The sequence below is a fragment of the Caloenas nicobarica genome, chromosome Z, assembly GCF_036013445.1.
Source record: "Caloenas nicobarica isolate bCalNic1 chromosome Z, bCalNic1.hap1, whole genome shotgun sequence".
In the NCBI taxonomy this organism is placed as follows: Eukaryota; Metazoa; Chordata; class Aves; order Columbiformes; family Columbidae; genus Caloenas; species Caloenas nicobarica.
Genome location: NC_088284.1, coordinates 14,879,755 through 14,904,048, shown reverse-complemented (window position 1 = coordinate 14,904,048; position 24,294 = coordinate 14,879,755). Strand labels below are relative to the sequence as shown.

The window sequence follows — 24,294 nt, the reverse complement described above, 5'->3', positions numbered from 1 at the left end:
TTGAAAAAAGACATTGCTTCTGCTTGAGTGAATGATTTTACAGAGCACTACAGGTTTGCAAACGAGTTTGTCTCAACTGGTAGTACAGAAAACAGTGAACAAAATCAAAATGATGCTGTTATTTCAAAGGCTTTTCTCCATAAGTTTATTTTGCTGCTTGCATGTCCTAAGGTTGTCTTGACTGAAACTTATCACAGTTTTTTGAGGACACAGGGAATTAGTCAAGTGCCCATTTCTGAGGACAGAGGGAATAATGGAAGTACTCACCCTCTCTCTGTCTCCTGTGGGAGCTGATCTGACTATCTACTGTCTAACTGGAGTGGCTTCATGACTCTCACAAGAGTAGCCAGTCTGCAGTCCCAGTAAGGGATTCTGCCAAGTCTAAGGACAAATCCCCTGTCTTCAAAAGGAAAAGTCAGAAAAGCATAGAAACCTAGTAGTTTTCACCAAATAGTTTGGGTAACTCTCAGCATTATACAGCATGCCACTGGCAGTTTGGTCATATATAGCATGGGAACGGTATGAAATTTAAATCTTTACTGCATGCTGTAAGGAACGATATTGGCCTGTCATCCCTGATACTTGCATGTGTAAATTGCAGTAGTGTGGTTCTTCAGCCACTCTGAGAGCCAACATGGAATGTGCTTACATAGAAGCTTTCCTTCTGCTGTGTCTTCAGAAGTGATCTTATATGAATACAGCATCTTGATGTGATGTGAGGGTTGTGCAGACCAGAGTGGCTGTGAAATTTTTCAGGAAATGTAGCATCTGTTCCAGTTGTTCCAAAGCATCTTGCTTTTCTTTGTACTTCAGATGGGTTAGGGGAGGCTTGGGATATGCAGTCCTGTCTTTGATTCTACCATGTAAGAGACTGTAAGACTTTTCTTCCACCAGAGATGCAGTAGATATACAGACAGATTTTGTACCATTCAGGTTCTTTCCAGCTGACAAGTTGTTTCCATTATTTATTAACACCCTCTTCCATAGTTTGTTCAGGCAGCCCTCACAATTTTAAGTTTGTGCTTTTGAGTTTTTCAGGCTTTTTTTTATTGCCCAGTTTGATGAAGTGCACCTAAAGTTGTTAGGTGGAATTTACAGCTTTTAAGCATTAGTCTTTTTTGGGACGCATCCAGAGTCCCCTGAGATGATTTGTTGTACAAATAAGTGCTCAAATGAGAAAAATCAGTTGAGTTTTGCAGGAATTTCCCGACCAAAAGCAAGAAAGCAGGACAAAAAGCTGTTCCCCAGTACTTGCAGACAGTGGCCACAAATACTATTTGTGTAACTTTTATAATTTGAGAAGACGATATACTGGTTTTGCTTAGAACCCAATTTTTTAGCAGAAAAAAGCTCATTCTTCTTCTGAGATATAATGGTAGTTGATTGAGCTTTAAGCGTCTATCTGAACAACGTTAGCTAGAGAGGTTTAGTAGTTCTGCTATCTTCATGACCTCACCTGCTCTCTGGATAACGTTCTGTGTAAATAGCCCGGCTGAATTGTACAAAGGGTGTGTTAGCAAAGTTAGTAACTTTCTGCCAACTACCCCATTGCCATATTTTGGAACTACATCAGTCAGTAATTGTTGCACAAACTGTTCTAAAGAATCTGTTCTGTTCCAGGGAGCCTTTTAGCAGACTGTTCTACTGGATGATCTCCACCTGTTACTCTTCAGGTCATTGCTAAAATGGTCGTTCTTATAGTGTTCTAATACCTTGTGAAAGTCAAAGAAGTCATCACTTGATGTCCACACCAAGATGTTATTTCCCAGAATTTTCCTAGGACTGTTAATGTTCTCTGCTGTATGTCAATTATTTGTTTAAAATTGCAGCCAGTATGCTGGTCTACTAGTAATCCCCAGTCTTCAGCTCATATGGAAGAGAACTGTTCTGCAGTTCACTTGCCTGTCTTAACCATTCCTAGGTTGCCTTAGACTTTACATAAAGGCTCGTTTTTCCGTACTGGAGTAGATCTCTCCCTTACGTACAGTTAGAGGCACAAAAAGCGAATCCAGGCTCCTTTTACTAAAGAGTTTGAGTTCACCTCCTGGTCTGACGTTATCTCTCTCTTTATCTGCATGCACTTTTCTGTGTCTGCGTGTGGCAGCCCTGCCACTGAGAGCTTGCTGATGTGCAGGTCTTGTCAGCTAAGTTCCTTAATTCTGCCTTTTCCAGGGATGTTGAGAGTTGTATACTAAACTCCACAGTCTCTGGAGCAGCACCCATCCACCAAGAGAGGGAATTGCTACAAAGAGCATTAAAACTGGGAGTTGAAATAAAAATACTCTATATTTTGGTCTTCTGATGTATAATACACCTTAAGTTTAAAGCAATCATATCTTACTTGCATAGGTGTGTTTTCCTTCTGGTTGAGTGTTGTCTTTCCTACTATTGATTTATTTTTGAACATTTTTCTCAAAAAGCACAAATTTAAAAAATATTTAAGTGGAATGGCTTTTATATCTTGTTAGTAATGTATGTAAGAATCAGATAAAAAAATACCATTTCCCAACTCAGTTACAGAAGGAAGAAGAAAAGCATGTAATAAAGCTGAGAAAATAAATAATGAAGTACTTTGTTTACTAACTTGTTGGTTTTGTTTTTGTTTTTTCATTCAGGTGCCTCAGGAGGCATATACATCTGACCAGTCTCAGTCTCTACTGCAGTGAGTATGATAAATCACACAGGAATTCCAGTCAGGCATACTGTAATTAAGCAATTCCAATTTGCCTCCATTTGTATGTTGTTTTATTTTTGGTGTTCTGTTGTGAAGCATTTTTCTTGTTTGCTTAGTGAAGGATCTGTGTTTCTGTCGGAGGTAATTCTGTGTCTAATATGAGTCAAACTGTACCTGTGTTTATTTTTATTGATGGTATTACCTCTAATGGTGTAATGGCATAAGCAACAGGAATGACAGTAGACAACTCAGGGGAAAGCATTATACAAATACAAATTTGTAATAAATAATATTAGACCTTCTGTTCTTAAAAGCTGTGGAAGGATTTCAGTAGAAGATGGATTTATACTAGAAATACAGAAAGAAGTAATAAAAAATAGGAAAGGCCATTTTTTCTCTTACAGAATTAATATACAAACACATCTTCCAACCCTCACCATTCTGCGATTCTTTGATCTAGTTCCACTTAGGAAATCTGAAAGTCTTTGTTACTGCATGTCCTTGTAAAGAGATGTCTGCCTTTAAAATAACTACAGTTGTTTCCACAAATATTTGTAAGTAAATTAAAAAAACCAAAAGTACTGCAGAAATTTTCATAAGGTGAGCAGATTACAATTGTCTCTGAATAAGAACTTTTTATTGTATTATTTAATTCTAGGGATTGGATAAAGTGTCCATCATTTACTGAAGATATTTCTAAGCCTGGTTTTTCATTAAATGCTGCAGTAGAGAGACAGCAAGATAATTCTGTAGGTATGTTGTATTTCGTACAAAACTGAAAGTTGCTCTAGGTGTCGCAAAATCATTTGGGAAGTTGAAGATGAGTATCTACGTAGGTTTATTTAGAATCTGACTGTATGTGTCTTTCACAACAGTTGTTTAATTTTCATAGTTGTGTTGGCCTACAAATTATGTTTCTGTAAGTATTCTGTTATGATTGTTTGAAGATATAACTGTTCTCCCAAGCCAGTGGTGTATTTCCAGCTTAAAATTCTTTCATTGCTGTGGAATTTTCTGGCAAAAGTTACAGGCCACATGGTAGTCAAGTCCCGTGTGAATATGTAAAGTAAGCATGGATGTAACAGTCATTGAGGGTTCCTACATGATGCTTACTGACATAAGCAAGAATCAAAGACATCTGTAAGAAAGGAGAGACAGAAATGCTACTTGTAATTCCCCAGATCTGTGTGTCACCCGCTGCTATTTCAGTTATACTTCTCTTCATCTGTGCTCCCAGCAGTGCAGGACTGCCCCATCTGTTTTGCTGTCTCCCTGTTTGAGCTAATTTTTGCTAGCTCAACAGAAAATTGTTCACTTTATTTCTGGTTAGGAAATTCCCAGGGAGTCATGTGAATGTTAAAACATGGTGATGGGAGCAGAAGGATTGGGATCAGCCCTTTTCAGAGGCAATAATGTATTGGATTGTTTTAGCCATGTTGTCTAATTGCATTGTAATTCCAGAGGGGAGGGGATAGGTCTCATCCTGTGGAATAGGCAGCAGTTCCATCTGCTGATAATGTTTGGAAACACAGGCCTTTAAACCACAGTGAAGAAATGTGACAAAATAGCCCTAGAATATAATTAGGTGACTAACAGAGCCTAACTAGAAACCCTGTTGTCAGTTTCACTTATGGAACATGACTATAGCAATTTTTAAGGTTTGAAACCTCAGTCTTAATCAGGAAGTGAGGCCATTTTATTAGAGATGATGAGAACTTTCAGAAGTGGAAATTACAGCTGAAATATTTGTTTACTCTCCTAAATTTAGATATCGAATTGAATGGATTTCAGAAGGATTCAGAAGAAGAGGTTAGTGTATTTTTACAACTGAATGTATTTAAAATATAATTTAATTTCATTAACATTATAGAGTATTTTACTGAAAAATACCTGGTTCTTTCATTTTTAAAAGCAGGCACACAACTTTTGAAACTGACACTGAGCGCATTAGGTGAAAACAATTTACGAGCTAACCTTTTCTGTTTTTTTCAGTAGGAACTGCAGTTATTAAGCTTGCAGGGCACAAGGGTAGAAGCGTAGCAGTAACAGTGAAGTAGGAAAGACTATGACACAGAGTATGTAAGGGCTGTTACTTAAACTAAAGTAATGAAGACATTTAGTAGCTTAAAACATGTTTTTCACCAATGAAAGTGATGGGAGAGGCATTAGGAAGGTATTTGAAGAGGAATGTTTACAAGTAATGACTGACTTGTGGCCAAAAATAGGTAGTATTAATTTCTTTGATATATCACTTTGATAGTCCTGAAGCTGCTCATGAGTGACAGGTTTCACTGCTGATGAGGTAAAAGTGAGGGCATAGCCTTGGAACCACCTTTCGCCGCATTTGTCAGCTCCTTTCTCAGCGATACTGCGTTGGGGATGATTCCACTCCAGTGTGAGCCTATCTGTTTGGGTGTTGCAAGGTACTGCCCGTCTTCTTTGCAGATGCTTCCTTTGCACCAACACTAGTGCTTGTTTGACCCCCTGCATGAAGTGAGTTTTGAGGAATATCTGTCAATGCTGTTCAGTTTTTATAGTTGTCTTAGTTTTCAGCCAAGTTATCTTTTCAATCCAGCTACGCCAGTGCAGCACAAGAGGGGATGTGGAAATGCACAGTTGAAGGGGAGTGCAGGGATGGGGACTGTGCCAACACTAATTTAGACAAGCTTAATGCAACTAGAATCTTAGAAGAGTAGCTTACAACTAGTACTGATTATTTTAGTAAATATCTGCTTGCAAGCACTGCTTTTGCACATGAAAGAAAGAGAGGAACAAAGAGAGAAAGAGGAAGAAAGAAAAAGAGAAAGGGAGGGAGAAAGGAAGGAAGAAAGAAAGGGAGGGAGAAAGGGAGGGAGAAACAAACCTTGGTGGGAAGAAGGAATTCCCTGACAGCTACCAGAAAACACAGTAGCAATAAAATTCCACAATATATCCATGTGAACCATCCAATCCAGAAATGTTTTGAGCAAGAGTTGAAGATTCTGTGACCACCAGCGTAAACACCCAGTGGTCAAATGTTCCTTTGATTCTCCTCCACTTCCCCTCTTCCCTTTTCCCTTCCAGCACTCACTCCATTCTTGGTCTTCAGTCAGTGAAATCCAAGCAGCAGTGAGGGACTTCAGCAGATTTCTCTCCAGTTAGCAGAGGAAGTGCTGGCAGCATTGCATGAAGGGGTTTTTGGCCGTTGCCTCTATGTTGTATGTCTGTATGCTGTCATTTGCAACTGCAGTGTTGCTTATTGTCTGCTCTGCTACTTCTGCATTATCTCCTGTTGCCCCTCTGAAGCACAATGCCCTCTTTGTGCTTTTTGATTTCTAGTCTCAGTTGATCCCTGACTGGTTCATTGCCTTCAGGTCTGTGTATGCTGGATAAAGAAACTGTTATTGAAATTTGCTCTGTTGCCTTTTCCACAGCAAAAAGTAACTGGTATTACTAACTCCTGTTGCAATGTCATGGACAGTTTTAAGGATTTCTGGAGCACTAGTGGCATCAACAGCATGGTCCTAGAGAAACAAGAAAATCATACTGGGCCTGCCATCTGCAGCTTCTTAGGAAACCTCCCATTAACTTACAGCTGAATACCAGTTCCAGTATTTCTTCTTTGACATTTGATTGTGGAGCAGTTTACGGCAATATGCAGTGTAACTGTCTGCTGAAATAACCTGCTTAATGCAGAGACCGTAGCGTCACCACTCTTCCATCTAGTCCCATAGATTTGAACCTATAAATAAAAGGTTAGAATTCTGTATAAATCGAAGAAGGTGAACAATATCCCGGGCTGCGTTAGGAAAAATATTGCCAGTAAGTCAAGGGAGGAGATCCTCCAATGAGAACTGGTAAGGCCACCTCTAGAATTCTGTGTCCAGTTCTAGGTCCTCACTACAAGAAAGATACAGACACGCTGGAGTGGGTCCAACACAGGGCCACAAAGATGATCAAAGAACTGGTGCATCTGATTCTGTAAAGCCTTTGACAAAATCCCCCAGAACATTTTTCTCTCTAAAATGGCAGAGATATGGATTTGATGGATGAACTTTAGTGGATGAGGAATTGATTGGATGATCATGTCCAGAGGGTAGTGGTCAATGGCTCCATGTCTGGACGGAGATCAATGATGACTGGCATCTCTGAGGGGTCCATATTGGGACCAGTACTCTTAATAAATTAATCAATCACAGAAGCAATGGGATTGAGTGCACCCTCAGCAAGGTTACATATGACCCCAAGCTGCGTGGTGCAGCTGACACACCTGGGGGACAGGATGCCATCCAGAGGGACCTGGACAAGCTTGAGAAGTGGGCCCATGTGAACCTCATGAGATTCAACAAGGCTAAGTGCAAGGTCGTGCACCTGGATTAGGGCAACCACTGCTATCAATACAGGCTGAGTAGAGAATGGATTGAGAACAGCCCTGCGGAGAAGAACTTTGGGGTGTTGGTTGATGAGAAGCTCAGCATGACCTGGCAATATGTGCTTGCCACCCAGAAAGCTAACTATGTCCTGGGCTGCATCAGAAGAAGCATGACCAGCAGGTTGAGAAAGGTCATTCTGCCCCTTCACTCTGGTAAGACCCCACCTAGAGTCCTGCATCCAGCTCTCGCATCCCCAGCACAGGAAAGACATGGACCTGTGGACAGGGTCCAGAAGAGGCCACAAAAATGATCAGAGGGCCGGAACAGCTCTGCTGTGAGGACAGCCTGGGAGAGTTGGGGTTGTTCAGCCTGGAGAAGAGAAGGCTCCAGGTAGACCTTATTTTGGCCTTACAGTACTTAAAAGGGAGGCCTATCAGAAAGATGGGGATAGACTTTATAGCAGGGCCTGTTGCGACAGGACAAGAGCCTGTGCTTTTAAAATAAAAAGAGGGGAGGTTTAGACTAGCTATAGGGAAGAGGGTTTTTTTTTTTTATGATGAGGGTGGTGAAATGCTGGAACAGAATTCATGCCTGGATTAAGGAGCACCTTGGTTTGGATTTGTACTAGGAATAATTGAGATATGAGAATGGTGGGATTTAAATCAAGGCTTTTAAAAGTAGTGTGCTGATGCTTAGTGGAAGAGATTCACAGATGCCATGAGATAGCTGACATTCAGACCCTAAAAAGTATTAACAACCTTATGCCAAAGAGATACGTTTTTCTCTTTGGCATTCTTACATAGGAACCCCTTTCTTAAAGCACAGCTCTTCTGGTCAGGGATGGACCTGAACCTGCATTTACCTCAATATTCATGTTTTACTGCTGAGCTGCTGACTGAGGGGGAATCCTGCTCATCCTTTGAGTGAAACTTACTGTATTCAGACTATATTTACCAGACCAGGGTCCACTAGAGAGTGAACTCCCTGTTTTGTTTTAGTTCCCAGCTGGCTCAGCCTTGCTCCTTCAGCAGCTCCTCTGTTCCTTTTCAACAGACAGGTGCAGGGCCCTTAGGCACTGGGACTTTAAATGTCTTTATACATAAGTGGCAGCTCAGGATGGGTTTTAGGGATGGAAAGTTTTTACTTCTATTGTGCCCTGTAGATTTTAATGACTTGTAGAGCAAGTCTCACAGGATTTTGCCAGCAGAAATGGGTGCTCAAGAAATATAGGCATCTGTAGTTGGATAGAGGTTTTGTGATCACCGGTCACATTTGAGTGTTGGATTTCAGTTGCCGTTTGGGTTTTTAAGATCTTGCAAAATCAGTCATTTATGCCTTCCTGATCCTTATCCACTAGTATAAATGTTTCACCTACCTTTTAACAAATGCACCAAGCCTTTTTCTTAGGAAGCTTGTAATATATATACACACTGTTTATGCCACTGTTCTTCAAGTACAGAAAGTTATGCCAGTGGATTTTTTCCCCAATATTTTAAAGTCTGCACAAATGAGAGAAGTGGTCTAAAAAGAAACTGTAATTCAATACAGCAAAGTAAAAAGTAGTCAGTACTTAAAAAGGAGCAATTAACTACACAGTTACAAGATGGCAAACAGCAGACTGGGGAATAACTCTTCAACAAAGAATCAGGGGTTTATAATGGCTTACAAACCGAATGTGAGTCAATGCTGTGAGATTTCTGCCCTTTCTGTTTTATTTTGTGTGAGTATTATCAAAATTAGGTTACCAGTGGTTAAACGATTCTTGTACTACTCAGTATTGCCACTTGCTGGCAGCAAGAGTCTAAAAATGTATTGAAAGAGATTTTCTTAAGATACAGTATTACTGAGCAGCAGCACTATTATATCCAAATGTAATACAGAAAAAATGTTTTAGGTCTGCTGAGGCATCTGATTTTCTCCTGCAGAAGCATTTGAAACAGGGATAGGGAAAAAAATGAAAAAGCTATTAATGGGTATAAAAACGGGTGCATCTGTTGAAAGCAGCTCAAAGTGAGTAGGAAAAACAGTAGCAGTATTACTTTTCCAAAAACAGTTATGGTCTTGTGGTTCTGTACTCAGTGTGGAAACTCAAAAGTGCAGCCTCCAAACATACTCCTGAGGTTTTGAACTGAAGCTTCTGAAGCACAAATGCTCAATACCTGTATTGAATCCACATAAACACATAATCAAAAGCCATATATTGTGTTTTACTAACTATGCTTTTTATATTATTGTGAATATGTTCATTTTCATTATTTCTGGGCAATGGAAATTTTTAATGCATTTCTTCTAAAGCCCTTTAACACCCTCAGGTCATTGGCAATGGCATAATATCTTTGACTTTATAACAGATTTAGTCTCTCTTACTCTGGATTTTCACAGCTAGGGAAGACTACAGCTGAAGTGCTCTGCTTTTGAAACTGAGACCTCAGTCTAATCCTTGTTAAGAAATTGTAAGAGTTCTTAGGGAAGGCTTTGAGTCTTATAGTTTATGCAAAAATTGCAAATAAAATATACGTGTATATATATGGATTAATTCTGAAGTGAGTGTTAATTACTTGATTTTTAGAGTTGTTCCATTCCTTTTTGTAAACATTTTTTTTTGATGTTTGGATTTCACAGAAATTAAGTAATGAAGATGTCTTTCCAGAAATAAGCCTCTGTCTAGATGCCTTTCTGGAGCATACAATAATGGTTCCAAAGGAACAGGCACCACAAGATATATTTCCGCATGTTTTAGAAGATTGCCAGAGAACCTGCATGACAGTTGTTGACACAGATAACAGAGTAGAAGAACATTCCCCAAATAATGATACAGATCTTTCACTGACATCCCTAGGGAGGATTTTCATGGAAGTATTCGCAGAACAGAGTATAGAGACTGATGAATTGGAAGTGAGCGATTTGTTGAGATCCCTCAGTGATTCTGAGAGTCTTCAAATGATAAACCCATTGCCTGGCACGTTAGAGTGTGAGGATCATGCCTTTTCCTGCGATCCATCAGCAGATGAGAGCAGTGATGCCCTGCCGGTAGAGCTTGTGGCAGCTCTGAATGCCTTGTCAGGATCTGTAGTACAACCTGTCACTCCTCTAGTGCCAAATGAGATTCAGCCTAACACCAAGGGAGAGACATTAAATTCAGAACCCAGTATTCCCCAATTAGATGATGACTGTACACAAATAACAAATGTGATTGAGACTCAACTTGCTATAATTCAGCCAGAAGAAATAAAAGCCTTAAGGGGATCTACCTTACAGAGGACAACAAATGAGCAAGTATATACACAGTTTAATTAATATTTGAAAATTTATGTTTATCATAAAATATTTCATAGAATAGCCAAATTACTTGGAGATATGAGTCTTAGGAAAGACTTCCCTCTTGCCTCTTGCCTCTTGCCTCTTGCCTCTTGCCTCTTGCCTCTTGCCTCTTCCCTCTTCCCTCTTCCCTTTCTGTTCAGTTGATCTGTAATAGGTAGCTAATTTCAAGGTGGTGAAAGGTCTCTAGGGTAATTTTCTCAGAACCATGGCAACTTACAGAGCTTTTTCAGTGAAATGCTCGTTTCTGAAATTTGTAGCACAGCTGCGTGAAGCTTAGTGTATGGATTTACTCAATATTGCAGTTAAGATTGTGAAGCAGGGTCCTGTGGGAATGAGGATCTATAACTTCTTGTCACTTAATAACTATATTTAGCTTTTTTTTTGTTCCTCTATCTGCTGTTCTTAAAGACAGAAAATAGGGAGGCAATTTAGTGGGGGAAAAATACTAGTTAATTTTTTAGTAACTTGCATTCTAGCAGTATATTGTACACCTTGGTCTTTTCTCATCCTTGTTTCTTCAGAGTATCCTTGTTGTGGTGAAACAAGTACCCAAAACATGAGAGCCTGTGTTGTCCTGAAGGTGAAAGCAGGATGCTGGATGGCCCATTTATTTTAATATATGGTTCCTTATAAAGCAAATAGGTGTTTTGTTTCTTTTTTCCTTTGACATGTTTTTTTCTTCTCCTCCAGCCCTCTTCCCATATCGTATGTAATGCCATGGAAAGTGCTGTATTGATAGTTTTGTGAACTGAAATATCTGGTTTTTCCCAATTGCCATGTTAACAGGCATCATTTCTTGGCCTGGAGGGACCACTTATAGGAATGAAGTTCACCACTTCAGTTGCCTCTTTGCTGAATATGTCAATTAAAAACATTAATCAGCAAACCCTCCATTTCCATCTGTATCCTAAGAAAGGACTAATAAGTTATTCCACATCACTTCAAAAGAATTTATGTGCATGTGTGCTGAGGGTGTGTCTTAAGAGTTTTCAACATTACTCGTATGTGTAGGAAGGCAATGAATACCCAAGTTTCAGCAACTTGAGTGATACTCAGCAGCACGTCACACTCACGTGACTAAAGCAGTGAATAAACTCAAGTAATTCAAATTAACTGCCAAGTGATGATGTATCTTTAGGGCAAGATTTCTCTCTCTTACTGTTAGATAAGCCTCTGGTATACACCAATGGTTTAGGTTCCCCTTTGCACAACTTAAGAGGAGGTGACTCACTCTCATCTCTGAAAGTAGTTCTTCCTCTTTGCCAATGACGGGGGTAAGGAGGATGCCAAGTGTCATCTAGATCCCTGGCTTTCAGAAAGCTGAAGGTATGTGAAGTGAATCTCATCTGTGGTGGCTATAGCTCAGGGACAGTATGTCTTTAGAAATAACTTCTCAGCTGGGAGTTACTGAACCCCAGGCAAAACAGAGTGCTTGATCATGCACACATTTCTAGGCTTGTGTAAGAATGAGTTAAGATGGGCTAGCTTAAGACATCTTAAACATAACTTTTTAATGACAGGAGCTCGTGTCTGTAGGAAACTGAAATGAATCTGTTAAGTCCAGCCAAACAGCTTTCGGATAGTAACAACTTTTGTTTGCTGTCAGCCAGCCTAGATTTATTATTTAAGTTGCGATTCTGAGTATCGTAATTCCCTTGGCTTATTCTGCCGGAGGCACATGGTGTGGCATACTACTTTGGGTGTGCCTCTCCTGTGGCAGCCTCTGTCTCTTGTATCTGTAGAATTCCAGTTATTCACTTAAGCAACCCCTCCGTTATCTGTGAGCACACATGTAATTGATAAGACAATGTTCTTGGAGCTATTATATATACAACCCTTGTTTTAACTGCGTGCTTACCAGTTGCTTGTAATATTTCTTCTTTTTTTGTTTGTTTGTTTGTTTGTTTGGTCATAGCCTGTGAATGGTCAGCAGAAAGAGAAAGAAGTAATTTCAGATTACTGGGATGCCACCTCTAATGAAAAGCAAACTGGGGAGGGAAGTTCATATTCAGTGGAGGCTGCAGCATGTACAGAAACAGCCCCAACAACAATTTCCAGTCATTGCCAAACACTAGAAGAAATTCAGCAGAGGATGTGTCACAGTGGCAGTGCAAGAAACAAAGCTAAGGATTTTGAGTATGGCAAAATCATGCATAATATTCTTAAATAATTTTTAAAAATTAATGTTACAAATACAATGCATACAGAGTACTCATTCCTCATGTGAATTACTTTAAATGATCAAAAGGTAAAGGTTTTACCTTTTATTTAATGATCTGGAAGTTAGTTTCTCTCCTGATTTACTCTTTATTTAGTACTACCTGAGTTAGCCTATATGGTTGCATGCTATTACAGACTTCCTTTAAAAATCAAATATATTCACATTCTTAGCTCTACTATAAAAATCTGTTTATATAGAGAAGAGAGTATTTTTCTTGATTCTAAGCAAATCTTTTGTCAGTAAAATTCAGAAATCTAAAGACAAGCAGGATCTAGAAACCAACATATGCCAAGAAGTAACTCTGAATGAGGATAGAAAAGCTGAGCAGAGAAGGAGCAAGAGAATCGAAAACAAGCTGAGTAAGATACTGTCTGGTGTTTATCATACAGGTTATTTTTTTATTTTAACAACTATACTGAATCAAATTAATTCATAACCTTTCCAATATGTTGTGGCGTGGATTTCTTTTAAAAAGATGGTACAAACATTTTAATAATTAAAGTTATAGACAATTTCCCTCAGTTATTTAAACCTACATAATGGCAACCTAACAATTGACTTGTTTGCATAAACTCATTAAGAATCATGAGAATTTTTTCAAGATGCAATTTTTATCACAATGTTAAATATGAAAAAAATACAGTGTATTCTGAAAAGCAGAAGAAAAACATTTTTATGCAGGGTGAAAATGTAGATCCTCTTATACATTCATATATCCTTCTATAATCATATATTCTATGAGCAACATGATTGCAAGGGCAGTGTCATCCCCAAGAATTGACCTATACAGAACAGTTTATTCTGTTTTGGATGCCTGCTGCTGTTATGCTGTCCGTTGCAAATATAGGGTTATAGGGCCTTCACTACCACTGTTATGGAGCACTCTTGGAAGTATTTTTCCTTGCAATTTCCTTTGTCAAGTAGAAAGATTGGTATTTTTCATCCTTTGAAAATGCATGCAGAGAAATTCTTTGCCTCGCAGGGGAAGTGTGTAGAATACAGAATTTCCTCACTTAAGAGCTCACTCCATTACCTTTAAGATTGGGGTCTTGATTTTTTGTTTGTTTGTTTAAGCCCAGTTAGTCTGGATTTATCTGTCAGTCAGTTAAACAGCTTACAAAGTTTCGAAGTATTTGAATTGTAACAGCTACGTTATAGATCTTAGAAAGTACGAATAATTCTACCTCGAATTAACAACCCTTCTCTTTTGCAGGGTTTTAATTATTTAATTAATGGAAGCACCATTTTTATGAGATGTGAAGTTGTATGACCAACTGCTTATCTATTCAAATTGACTTACTCGTTTCCACTCAAAAAACAAGCTATTGTTTTTTTAGCACGATTTCTGCAAAAGGAGTTGTACTGCCTATAGTGGTAACTTTGTGTTAACCCAGTCTAGCAAGTTTACCTCCCTTTTGCATCATGCTTACTAATCAAGAATCTGTAAGTCATCTTAGTTTGGTAATTCACTGAAAAAATAGCCCCACAAAAAGTTTCAGTTTGGGTCAGCAGGCATCGGTTGTTTTGCACAAGGTCAGACACAAGGAAGGTGGTAGGGAAGGCAAGGTACAAGTGATGGGAAATGGGTCCTCTTGAAGTAGCAAGTTAAACTGGGTTAAGTGTAACATGAAACTGCCCCTCGTTCTTTGTATGTCTGTGTGGTTCAACCTCTCCTGAACTGCCTGGCTAGTTTAGACTAGCTGGCAGTTGACCGGCTAGTCGACCCATATCTATTCTATATATAGGTATCTATGTATCTACCTATATATAGATTCTAAAAGTCTACACCGAGTCAAGAACTTAAGAAGCTTGGGAATTAGTCTGAGCTCACAGTGTATCACCATGCACAAAACAGCAGAGAGTTTTGTGAGTTACAACTTCAGGAGAACTGTGTGTTTTAAGGTCATACTTAATATCTATTTCTGGCACCCAGGTGGAGTTTTAGGGCCAATGAGCTGCATCTGCTACAGCTTGTGGAGAAGAGCAGTGTATATAGCCTGCAGTCCCAAGGTTTTTCATTAGTAGATCGAGGAATGGCCTAGGCCATGCAATGTGCTTTCCTGCAGGCAATCCTGCTGTCTTTTTTTTCCTCTTTTCTCTCCTGTTTTTCGGAAGAGGCAGTAGCCAGGATGCTCTTCTCCACAATAGGAAGGGTGCTAGGATGGTACTTCTGGTGAAGTACAGACAGCTCATGTGTGTATTGGAAATAATTTCACCCAATCTGAAAGCTGTAATGAGTGAATAGAGGAGAGAGCATTTGTTTTGTAAAACAATAAACTAGAAGTTAAAAAATACAGTCTTTTACATTTTATTTTTTACATTTAGGCCTCTTATTCCCAAGCAACTGTTCACCTTTTGCTCAATGCAGCAATGGCTGAGTTTATTGTGAAGTAACGGGGCAAAGTAACCTGAGGAAGCTAATCTCAATCACTATCCTAGTGTAAATACTCCTTGCTCATGAAGCAGAGGTTTTAAAACATAAATGAGTACAAAAGAACTGCTGATAAATTTAACTTTAAAAAAAAGATAAATTAGTGGAAAACTGGCCAGCTATTGAAATGCTTATCTTGTAATAAATTGTAACTTAGAATAGCAGTTTTATCATCCAGTAGGAAACAACACACTTTTAAAAAATGTCATTAAAAAGGAAAAAGTCTAAACTTAACATACTTTTACCAAGCCATATTTCTGTGTGTTCAATTCCGTTGGAGTTTTGGTATGGCATTAACTATAGCATCTTTTACGGAGTGGTATTATTATTTAATTGGTAGTTCATTTTTTTGAAGTATTTGTTTCTACTAGATTGAAAGAATATTTTTTCTCCAGAAAGCTTATTTACTAACTGTTAGCAAAGTGAAGCCAAAATTACAGAGGAAAGGTATTTTTCTGTTCAACTTACCTTTTACATTATTTTTCAGGACAGGAAGCCTTTGCTAGTACTATAAACCCTGCTTGCCCTATTTCAGTTTCAACAATCAGAAGGAGAAATATTTATGGTGAGACCTTACTGCACAGAGCTGTTGCTCATCAAGATATAGGCCTTGTACGTAAGATAATAAAAGCCTGTGGAAATGTGAGTGTTCGGGATTATGCTGGTAAGTTTCAATAGTATTAAAATATTATTTTCAAAACAAGTGTCTACCTATAACTAATAAAAGTGCATATTATGAGTTTGTGCAGTGGACAAGGCTGTAGGTTTGTTACTAGTTGGCAAATTATTAAATTTTTATTGGTTTAACTTGATAATTGTTCATGAGAAAATGTATAGACCTATGTATAACTATATTAAAAAAGGAAATTTTGTGGAAAAAGTAAGCAGTTAAAAAATTACAAAGTGATGCAATTAAGTTTACTTAGCCTTAGCTCAAGAATCCTGTACGTGCTTATCACAAAACAGTCCCTTAATTAAATAATTAAAGTAATGTTTTTTAAAGATTTTTTGGGGGGCTCCATTTCAGTGGCTAGTTTGAGATGCCAAGATTTGTGTTTTCCAGTTTAATTTTTCAGGGACTCTGTTTTTGCCCCTTGAATCTTAAAGGAAGTTGTAGCTTCATAACTTAGCACTTTTGTGATTTTGCGAAGTTGTGAGTGCTTGCTTTTTGCATTTTTACTTCCTCTAGGGTACCAAAAAAAAAAGAGAGACAAATAGTGGCCAGCTGTGAATACTTTGATTGAAGCAATTCACCTTACTCAGCTTCTTGTGTAATAACTCTGTGTCAAAGACATTGCCACACCCTAAAGTATCAATTGGTAGTTTCAAATGTAAGGCAGTTGCCCACCTCATCCATTAGGCTCTGATAAACTTCTATAACAAAAGAAAAAATGGTTTCACAGGGAGTTGGCAAATTTCTTAGAAAACTATAATTCATTCTTAAAGTGTTTCCATCCTGTGCAATGGCTAGGATTTCACAACTGTTCTGTGGTAACAAAAAAAAAAAAAGTGTTATGCAGTTAAAGGCTATTGCATCATACAGACATAAACCAGACCAAAATTAAGGTAGACATTCTCTGTCTTCTGGAATATATCAATACATTGAATCAGCAGCAAATTTCACACTTCTACAGCATAGTACTCTGGCATTTGAGCAAACAAAATGACTCGTGATATGTGTTAAATTCTGCTAGAGGTAGATGAGAAGATATTTTCTTGGTAGGTTTCAAAGCCACCTGCCAACAACAGAGAAATATTGATAGTGTGGGTTCAGCTGTAGCCTCTGTGTGCATGTGAACTAAAGTGCACTGCTTCCAGATTTTGGCATCAGAGCTGCTTCCTTTTTCTGCCTATGCATTTTTTGCCAGGCCACTGTTTCTTCATCACTACTTTTTGGTGCAAAAGGAGCACAACTGTACAAAATGTGTTTTGGTTAAACTCCTAGAAGAGATGAGAGACTGACCTGGCCCTTCTTCCTTCTTTTTTAGTGAAAGTGGTGCAGTCAGAAAGAAGTGGAGTTGCCAGACTTGTGCCATTTTGAAATGCACTTTGATCTCACCTTCTTTTGGAATCATTGTTCTGATTATTATATTCTGCCTCAGTACCTTTTCTCTTTCTTTAAAGCCCTCCAACAGTGATTATCTCTATTGCAGCATAGTATTTGTCCTTATTCCTGTGCTACAGTACTCTGCTTCAGTACCTTACTGAGTTCTTGTGTGTTTCTTTGGTTGGTTGGTTGGTTGGTTGGTTGTTGTTGTTTGGCGGTTGGTTTGTTTGTGTTTCCCCCTCCTTTTTATTTCCTGGATGTCAGCATGTAGGATATGGACAGCATGGTGGAGATAGTTTGAGTCTCGATTGGTGGTGCCTTGAGGGAGCCAAAAAACAGTTGCAATACAACTCGTGCTTCTCCTTGGTTTTGAGCATGCATGGTGTCCTTGGAGAATCATGTTGCTAAACTCTAATCGTCATCAATTGAATGTGTTGCACGTTGGATTTTGCAGGGGCAAATACCAGATAGAGGATACTTTTTGCTGAGAGAGAAATAGGTACTTTCCCCTTAGTGAACCTTTTTTATCCTTCCCTTAACAGATTTCAAGCTTTTGCTCCAGAATATCAAGTTACTAGAGTTCCTAATGAAATAGGCTCTATAAAATGCGAATGTTTTACAGATGATACTGTTAAAAAACGTTTGTCTTGAAGTACTATCAGCATTAGACAATGTGGTTAAAACTTTGTTGAATTTCAAGCATTCAGGAACAAAGCCTAATGGCACAAAATTTTTGCAGAACTGATACAACGTCTTGTGCCCATAATAGACCCAATTCTGTATAAATATACAATATTCTTGTTTGCATGGTGTACGAGAGAGCCCCAAGAGTTTCTCTTTCCAATGAAATTAAGATGATTTTGCTTAATGGGCACAGAACAGTCTTAACAAGCCTAAGTCACTTATTAATTCATGTATTTAGTATGTGAATTAGGCCTAGACAACCTTCTGATAATGGAAGATGGTTGAAGAGTAAAGCTGTCCATCAAATTCTTCTTCTGAAGGGCACACTGGTTTGAGAGGTGGAAGATAGGAAGTGGAAGATCCTCTGTCTTTTTCCCTTCATTTTGTCACCTTAGAAAAAAACCGTTACACAATGAATGTTTAAGTAGCTGATGCAAGGCTATGCTAAACCCAGTTCAAAGGTTTACATGCCATGTTTTATTTTTCCTCAACACCTCCTTCATGGAGCAGAATTGTTCTGTGGGTTGTGAAGCTCGTGTCTTGATTTAGTCCATATAGCTGGGAATGGATAGGGAATTTCAGTAAGGATTTTTCACTGATTTCTTTGAAAACTCGAACCGTTATTGGATAGTCTTAAAAAACATTTTTGTTTGGCAATAAAGACTCCAGGTCTTTATTTTGTCTCTTCTTTCTTACCTTTCAGCATGGCTATGTAAATAAAACAGTGCCATGAAAATTATCTTGTTCTTAAAATAGTGTATACATTATATTCAGGGACAAATTACTAACATGTGGGTGGAATAATCTTTATTCTCTCATAACATAACTATCAAACATAAAACTAATATTGTTACAGCAGCACCAGGTTCTTCAATAAGTGCAAATTTTGACAAAAGAATGAGACCTCCCAATCCTTGTGACTCTTTCATAAACATTTATTCATATAACTTATTGTAAAATGCATCAAGTTTTATCTTTTCAATACACCCTCTGAAATACTTATAAATACCTAAAACTGACCTAAATGTTAATAAAATATTTCACCCAAATGTGAAATACAGCATTTTCTTTTTCGTAGGCTGGACTGCACTACATAGAGCAAGTATGGAAGGCTATTATGGGATAGCAAACGAGCTTTTGAAAGCAGGAGCTGATGTTAATTCTAGAGGAAGTGAAAAAATAACACCATTGCAAGATGCAGTTAAAGAAGGCCATTATGAGGTATATTCCAAATTGAAGAGAAATTATGGTTTAGGAATAGAAATGATAGTTGTTGGATGCTGAAGGTCACATAATATTTTTACAAGTGGCTGGTCTTTTCAGATTATGAGTGAATTCAGGAGATTGCAAGTTGTTTCTGCCCAATTTCTCTTCAGACCTTTGCATGCTTTAGAAGATTTGTCCAAAAGTAGAAATTGTTTCTCTAACTGTTTAGGACAATGGCTGAAGTACTGAGGAATAGACTGCTACTGTTTAATACTACTTGTTTCAGTGATTTTATGTCACCTTGCAGAATAATGTATGACCTGAACATTCTTCTGGAGTTTTAATGACTTTTTTTTTTCCCATGATTTAGTAAACATGCGTGTATGGTGTGCAGCCACAGCTATGCATAGACATTTTTTGTCTGTTGACACATAGCATGGAGAGTTATGAAGACGTGGCTTTATATTTTGCTTGGTCTTATTCAGTGACACTGAATAGTCAATGTGAATTAATTATAAGTTTTGTTGCCAAATGCTTTGGTTTCATAACCCTGTGTCTGAATTGTGGATCCTCTTTCAGTCTGGTAGTGCTTGCCTCTGCCTGTATGTTTGTCCACGTTGCTAGGGTGGCCTAGATTTCAGTAGGAATTCTGCGTGTCCCTTTTACCTTCCTGCTGGTTCTTTCTCTGTAAATGCATATATGCTGCCTAATATTTATTGATTTCCAAGATTTTTTTTTTTTTTTAGTGAGGTATAATAAGTTTTGTCCCTAAACATTTGCTCTCTTTCTGTTTCACAACTGAGATAAGATGATCTGTTTCTCCCCAGGTCTCCCTGGAGCGAAGAGGGAGGGTGGGCTTTAGGTTAATAATTTTTTCTGAGACCTGAGAGCCCCAAGCTTGGTTTTCAGTTTGTAGATCACAGACTCTTGCGGGTTCATGAAATATTTCTAAGTTCTTTGTCCAAGGTTATGTATGAAGGACTCTGCATCTTTGCAAGTAATATTTAGGGGTCAGCAACTTGAATGATATTGGAAGAACACTGATTTCAGCTAGGTCACCTGGGGCATACCCACATCACTCAATACAGAGCTGTGTTAGGAGTTATGTGAGCTGATATGTCCACAGGGAGTGGTACTACGTGGTGGCACTTATTTACTCAGGAGCAGTAAAGTTGTCTGCAGTGGTCTGTCAGACTTAATTTTTGTTGCTTCTGACTAGCAGTAAAATAGTGATAGAAACTCAGTAATATACCTTTTAGTAACACAGTGTCACGGAGGCACCCCAAAATAGGTTTAGGTAGACAACAAGGTCCAAACCAAACTTTATTCTGGCTGGAAAAGTACCGCCGATAAAGCAATTAGAAACGGGGTTTATACAATTAGTTAGCACTCCGATAACATAAGATACAGGTTTGGATATTAGGTTAGGAGATTATTCGGGGTGCAGCGAAATAAGAATAATGAGGATCCACAGCGTGCATATACGCACTCACAAGAAAACAAACCAAAGCCCTCTCTGCCCCGTTTTGCCCATAAGAGATAAACACTAGCCTACTGTGGCCAGGACTTTACACTCGTCTGTCCCAGACGAGGACTTTACACTCGCCTACCAGACGACGACTTATTAAAGCATATATTCAGTAATTTATCACTCACCCACACGTGGAGGTGAGGCGCTCCCCGTCCCAGGAGGTTACGTTAGACGGCTTCTCTGTCTAAGGTGGGGGACTCCAGCAGCATGGCAGACCCGCATCTCTGAGAAGACCACACAAAGGGGGTCTCCGGAGGGAACCTCATTTGTAGTCTGTTCAGATCTGGCTGTGAGCATTCCAGAAGCTTCTTGGCTTCTCTACACCCCACCCCCCGAGTGTGGGCATTCGAGAAGCTTCTCGGCTTCTCTGGGCTGTGGGCATGCTTGGCCCCTCCTCTGCTGAGGACCCTGCCCACCGACTCTGGGTCTCCACAAAGAGATAACTGCCCCATTGAAGGCCCCAGTTCTGAGAGGGGGATGTGCAGCTACCAGTGCAACTGCCACACCAGTTCTCAGGGCGTTGGGGGGGAAAGTGAAACTGCCACACCTAGTATTTGGAGCTGTTTCTTTCAAAGCTAGCTTCTCTGCATGAAGTTATTATTGTAGGTTGGAAATACACGTTCGACTGCTTTATCCCTTTCTGCACTTGCAATATGGCAAAATTTATTTCTTATTTCAGAAAACTGGTAAGTATATGAAAGACTTTCTAATAGTATAGTTAAGGGGGAAAGCATACAATTGCGATGTGTAGCTAAAGATTTCATTAAGGAAGAAGAGTTCCTAACATTACTCATTGAAAAAATCAATAGATTTGGGACAGCTGGTGAAGCCCAAGAGGGTTTTTGCTGTGGATTGAACCCTTTTTTATTTGCTTTGTTGTTAGGAGAATGTACAAATTGAGAAAACTTCACTAGCAATTTTCTTGGTAGCAAACTGTTTAGCAGTATGAGAGACTTTAAATGCGTGTGTGAAGGATGTGAGTCAAGCTCAATCTGAAATGATGACACACGCTGAAAAGAGACAGGCAGAGTAAAACCACACTAATGCTGGAATAAGATTGCAGGGTTATGCACAGAAAGGAAGTCATCAGAGTATAGATTTCCCACGTCTTGAAAAAGTGTTCTGCAAAGGTACATGGAACGTTTTGCTGAAGTGGTAATTTCTTGAATAACAACTGTCAGGCTTTATATGTGTACCGAAATCATGATGTGGGTAAGACCACCTGAGTGGGTTTCATCTGACCAGATGTATGTTGCACATCTGAAACAGCTGTCAAAGCTTCACTTTGCAGTAACAGGAGTCACAATAGACACACCTAGAACACAATTTATTTTATCGTAAAGTAGATATCTGAAATAGATAAGCTGACTCATACCATAAATTCACCTGTTATCTTCTACCAATTAAGAGCCATGGGAGTATGAATCCTACCCTATATTTTGGAAGACCTTGGCTTAATGACATCAGGTTAATAACTAGAACAAATTTGTAAAAATGAAAAGGACTATAGGATAATGATGCATCTAGGGTAATGCTTGGGGTATATTAACTAGAATAGACCGGTATTATTCGTCATAGGCCTTAGGTTTGGTTTTAGTTGCTCACGTTTTTAAGTGCAAGAGAGAGAAGCTTGCATAAGGAGGGAGTGTGGAAAACACTGTTGGAAAAGAAACAATCTGAAAAGTTTATTTTTCTAGATGGCAGCATTATTACTTTGGTATGGAGCTGATCCCTTAATAAAAAATGAGATGGGAAGGTGTGCATTAGATGAAGCTTCTGGCCCGTCTATGAGGAAACTGCTTGAACGCTATGTAGCAAAATCCAGAAGACATTCAGTGTCAGGTAAGAGAGAATTATTCTGACATGTCATCACCATTACAAGGAGGAATTTAGAACATATGTTGCACTGTATTTCCTTAATCACTGCTAGTAATTCCACGGGCTTTACTGGCTGATGCCTGAGTACCAGTGAGCACTCCTTACCCAGCACAGTTTCTGTACACATTGTCAAAGTATAAAAGGTAATGATGTCCGGCTTTTTCTTTTCTGCCTTTAAATTTGAAGTGAAGATGTGAAGCACAATAGTTGTTGCCTGGTTAAGTATAGAATGGGGCATGGCTGAAATTGCTGATGGTTGAGGTATGGCTTAGAGCTAGGGATAAAATTTGGTTCTAAACTGGTATAGAGGCTGAATTTTGGAGCATCCATAAGATAAAAAATGGAGGATCTAGGATTAGATCTAGATCTTAGGGGTTGCCACGCCTTAACTGCTAGTGTTGGGTGTGGGAGTAGGGTAATATTACTATACGTAACAGATGGTGAGCTTGCAAGGATTCGATAGGTGAACATTTTGTCAAAGGTGAGAGTTGGATCTTCTACAGTCTTAAGAACTAAGTTGAGAAAAAGGCTGAGAAGAGGCTGCTTGGTCAGGGGCAGGTACAAAGATGTGCCACAAGATAGGCCTTGATTAGAGTTAGAATTAGGACTGTTGGACACCAATGGGCCAGTGTGGGCTGTTGCATGTTTAAGCCTGGAAGGAGTCTTCAGCCCTTAGACTATTACCTGTTATTGCTCTTCCATGTGGGTGACAATGAAGCCACAACACATAGTCCAGAGGCAACCAAAAGAGACTTCATGGCCTTGGGAAGGTTAGCAAGGGAATCTGGAGCACATGTGATTTTTCTCTCTCTCCTTCCAGTTGTGGGCAGTGACACTGGAAGAAAAAGATGGGCTCAGTCTATTAATGCATGACACCAGGTTTGTTGACATCGGATGGGGTTCACCTTTCTCAAAGAGGAAAGAGGGTCTTTGCTCACAAGCCAGTGGCGCACGTTGACAGAACTTTAAACTAGGCTTGAAGGGAGAGGGGATAACATCAAGCAGTGAGATGACACACCAAGGTTAGAAGGACGAGATGTTAATGAGGGCTAAAAATATGTTAAAAATAATGGTTTAGATTATGGTTTGGCTTAATCAGTGCTCAATAGCTGGGCCATTGGTCTTAATTTAGGACTAAGACTGACAGGATTGAGTGGACTAACAGTGATCCTAAAGCTAGGGTTAACATCTGGCATGCCAGATTCCTTGAAGTGGTGGAGGAAGAGTTGCCATGCTGTGAAATGCCTGTTAAATTTAAGGCTGGTTCCAGCATGAGTTGCTGGGTGAATCTTAGGGCTGGGGTTGGGCTTCATATTGCAGTACAAAGTAACAAAGGATGATGAGCTAGATTTTTTTCAATATGATGTGACTAGTCTAGGTTTAAGAACATATTGGCCAGAAGTAAATAGAGTTTGCATGGATTAAGTAAATATATTGGTATCTAGGGTAAGATCTTGGTAGCTGCTGTAGTCTTTTTATGCCGTTTTGTCAGCACAGAGAGTAGCTGGAACACTAAAGCCATCAGCAAGGCACCGAATTGGTACTGGCCTATTTTTACACCAACGACTTGTCTTTAGCTACTCCATCCTTTTCCCTGCCCAAATGTGCTATACAGGGAAACATGTAAGCTAGGCTATCGTCCCACCACCACTGGCTTCAGAAAAGTCTCTTGGGATCATGGAAGCCTATTAGAAGTTAAGGAAATGTGGTAGCTCCTCTAAGTTTCAAAAATAACTGCTCAGGTCAATGATCTTCAAAAAAATTTGGAAGCATAATCTCATACTTTACTGTCATCTGTCCTGATTTGTACAAGATGCCATCTGCAACGAAGACCAGACTCCCAAGATTTTAATATGTATTTCATATATTGATATGTGCTAGATTCTAATAAAAGCCTTATGCCTTGATAATTTTTCTGGATAGCTAAATGTGTTAAGTATGGTTACACA

The 24,294-nt window shown here is 39.1% G+C and overlaps 1 protein-coding gene across 1 annotated transcript in view; it reads left to right on the top strand.

Moving 5' to 3' along the window:
* Nucleotides 1-24,294, top strand: part of ANKRD31 (ankyrin repeat domain 31) — a 63,455-nt gene that overhangs the window by 3,365 nt on the left and 35,796 nt on the right. Inside the window, exons 4-12 of the mRNA XM_065656409.1 lie at nucleotides 2,616-2,662; nucleotides 3,333-3,427; nucleotides 4,443-4,483; nucleotides 9,649-10,302; nucleotides 12,263-12,483; nucleotides 12,809-12,927; nucleotides 15,487-15,663; nucleotides 18,809-18,951; nucleotides 22,165-22,309. Of these exons, the coding sequence (XP_065512481.1) occupies nucleotides 2,616-2,662; nucleotides 3,333-3,427; nucleotides 4,443-4,483; nucleotides 9,649-10,302; nucleotides 12,263-12,483; nucleotides 12,809-12,927; nucleotides 15,487-15,663; nucleotides 18,809-18,951; nucleotides 22,165-22,309 (1,642 nt within the window). The remainder of the gene's footprint in view (nucleotides 1-2,615; nucleotides 2,663-3,332; nucleotides 3,428-4,442; nucleotides 4,484-9,648; nucleotides 10,303-12,262; nucleotides 12,484-12,808; nucleotides 12,928-15,486; nucleotides 15,664-18,808; nucleotides 18,952-22,164; nucleotides 22,310-24,294) is intronic.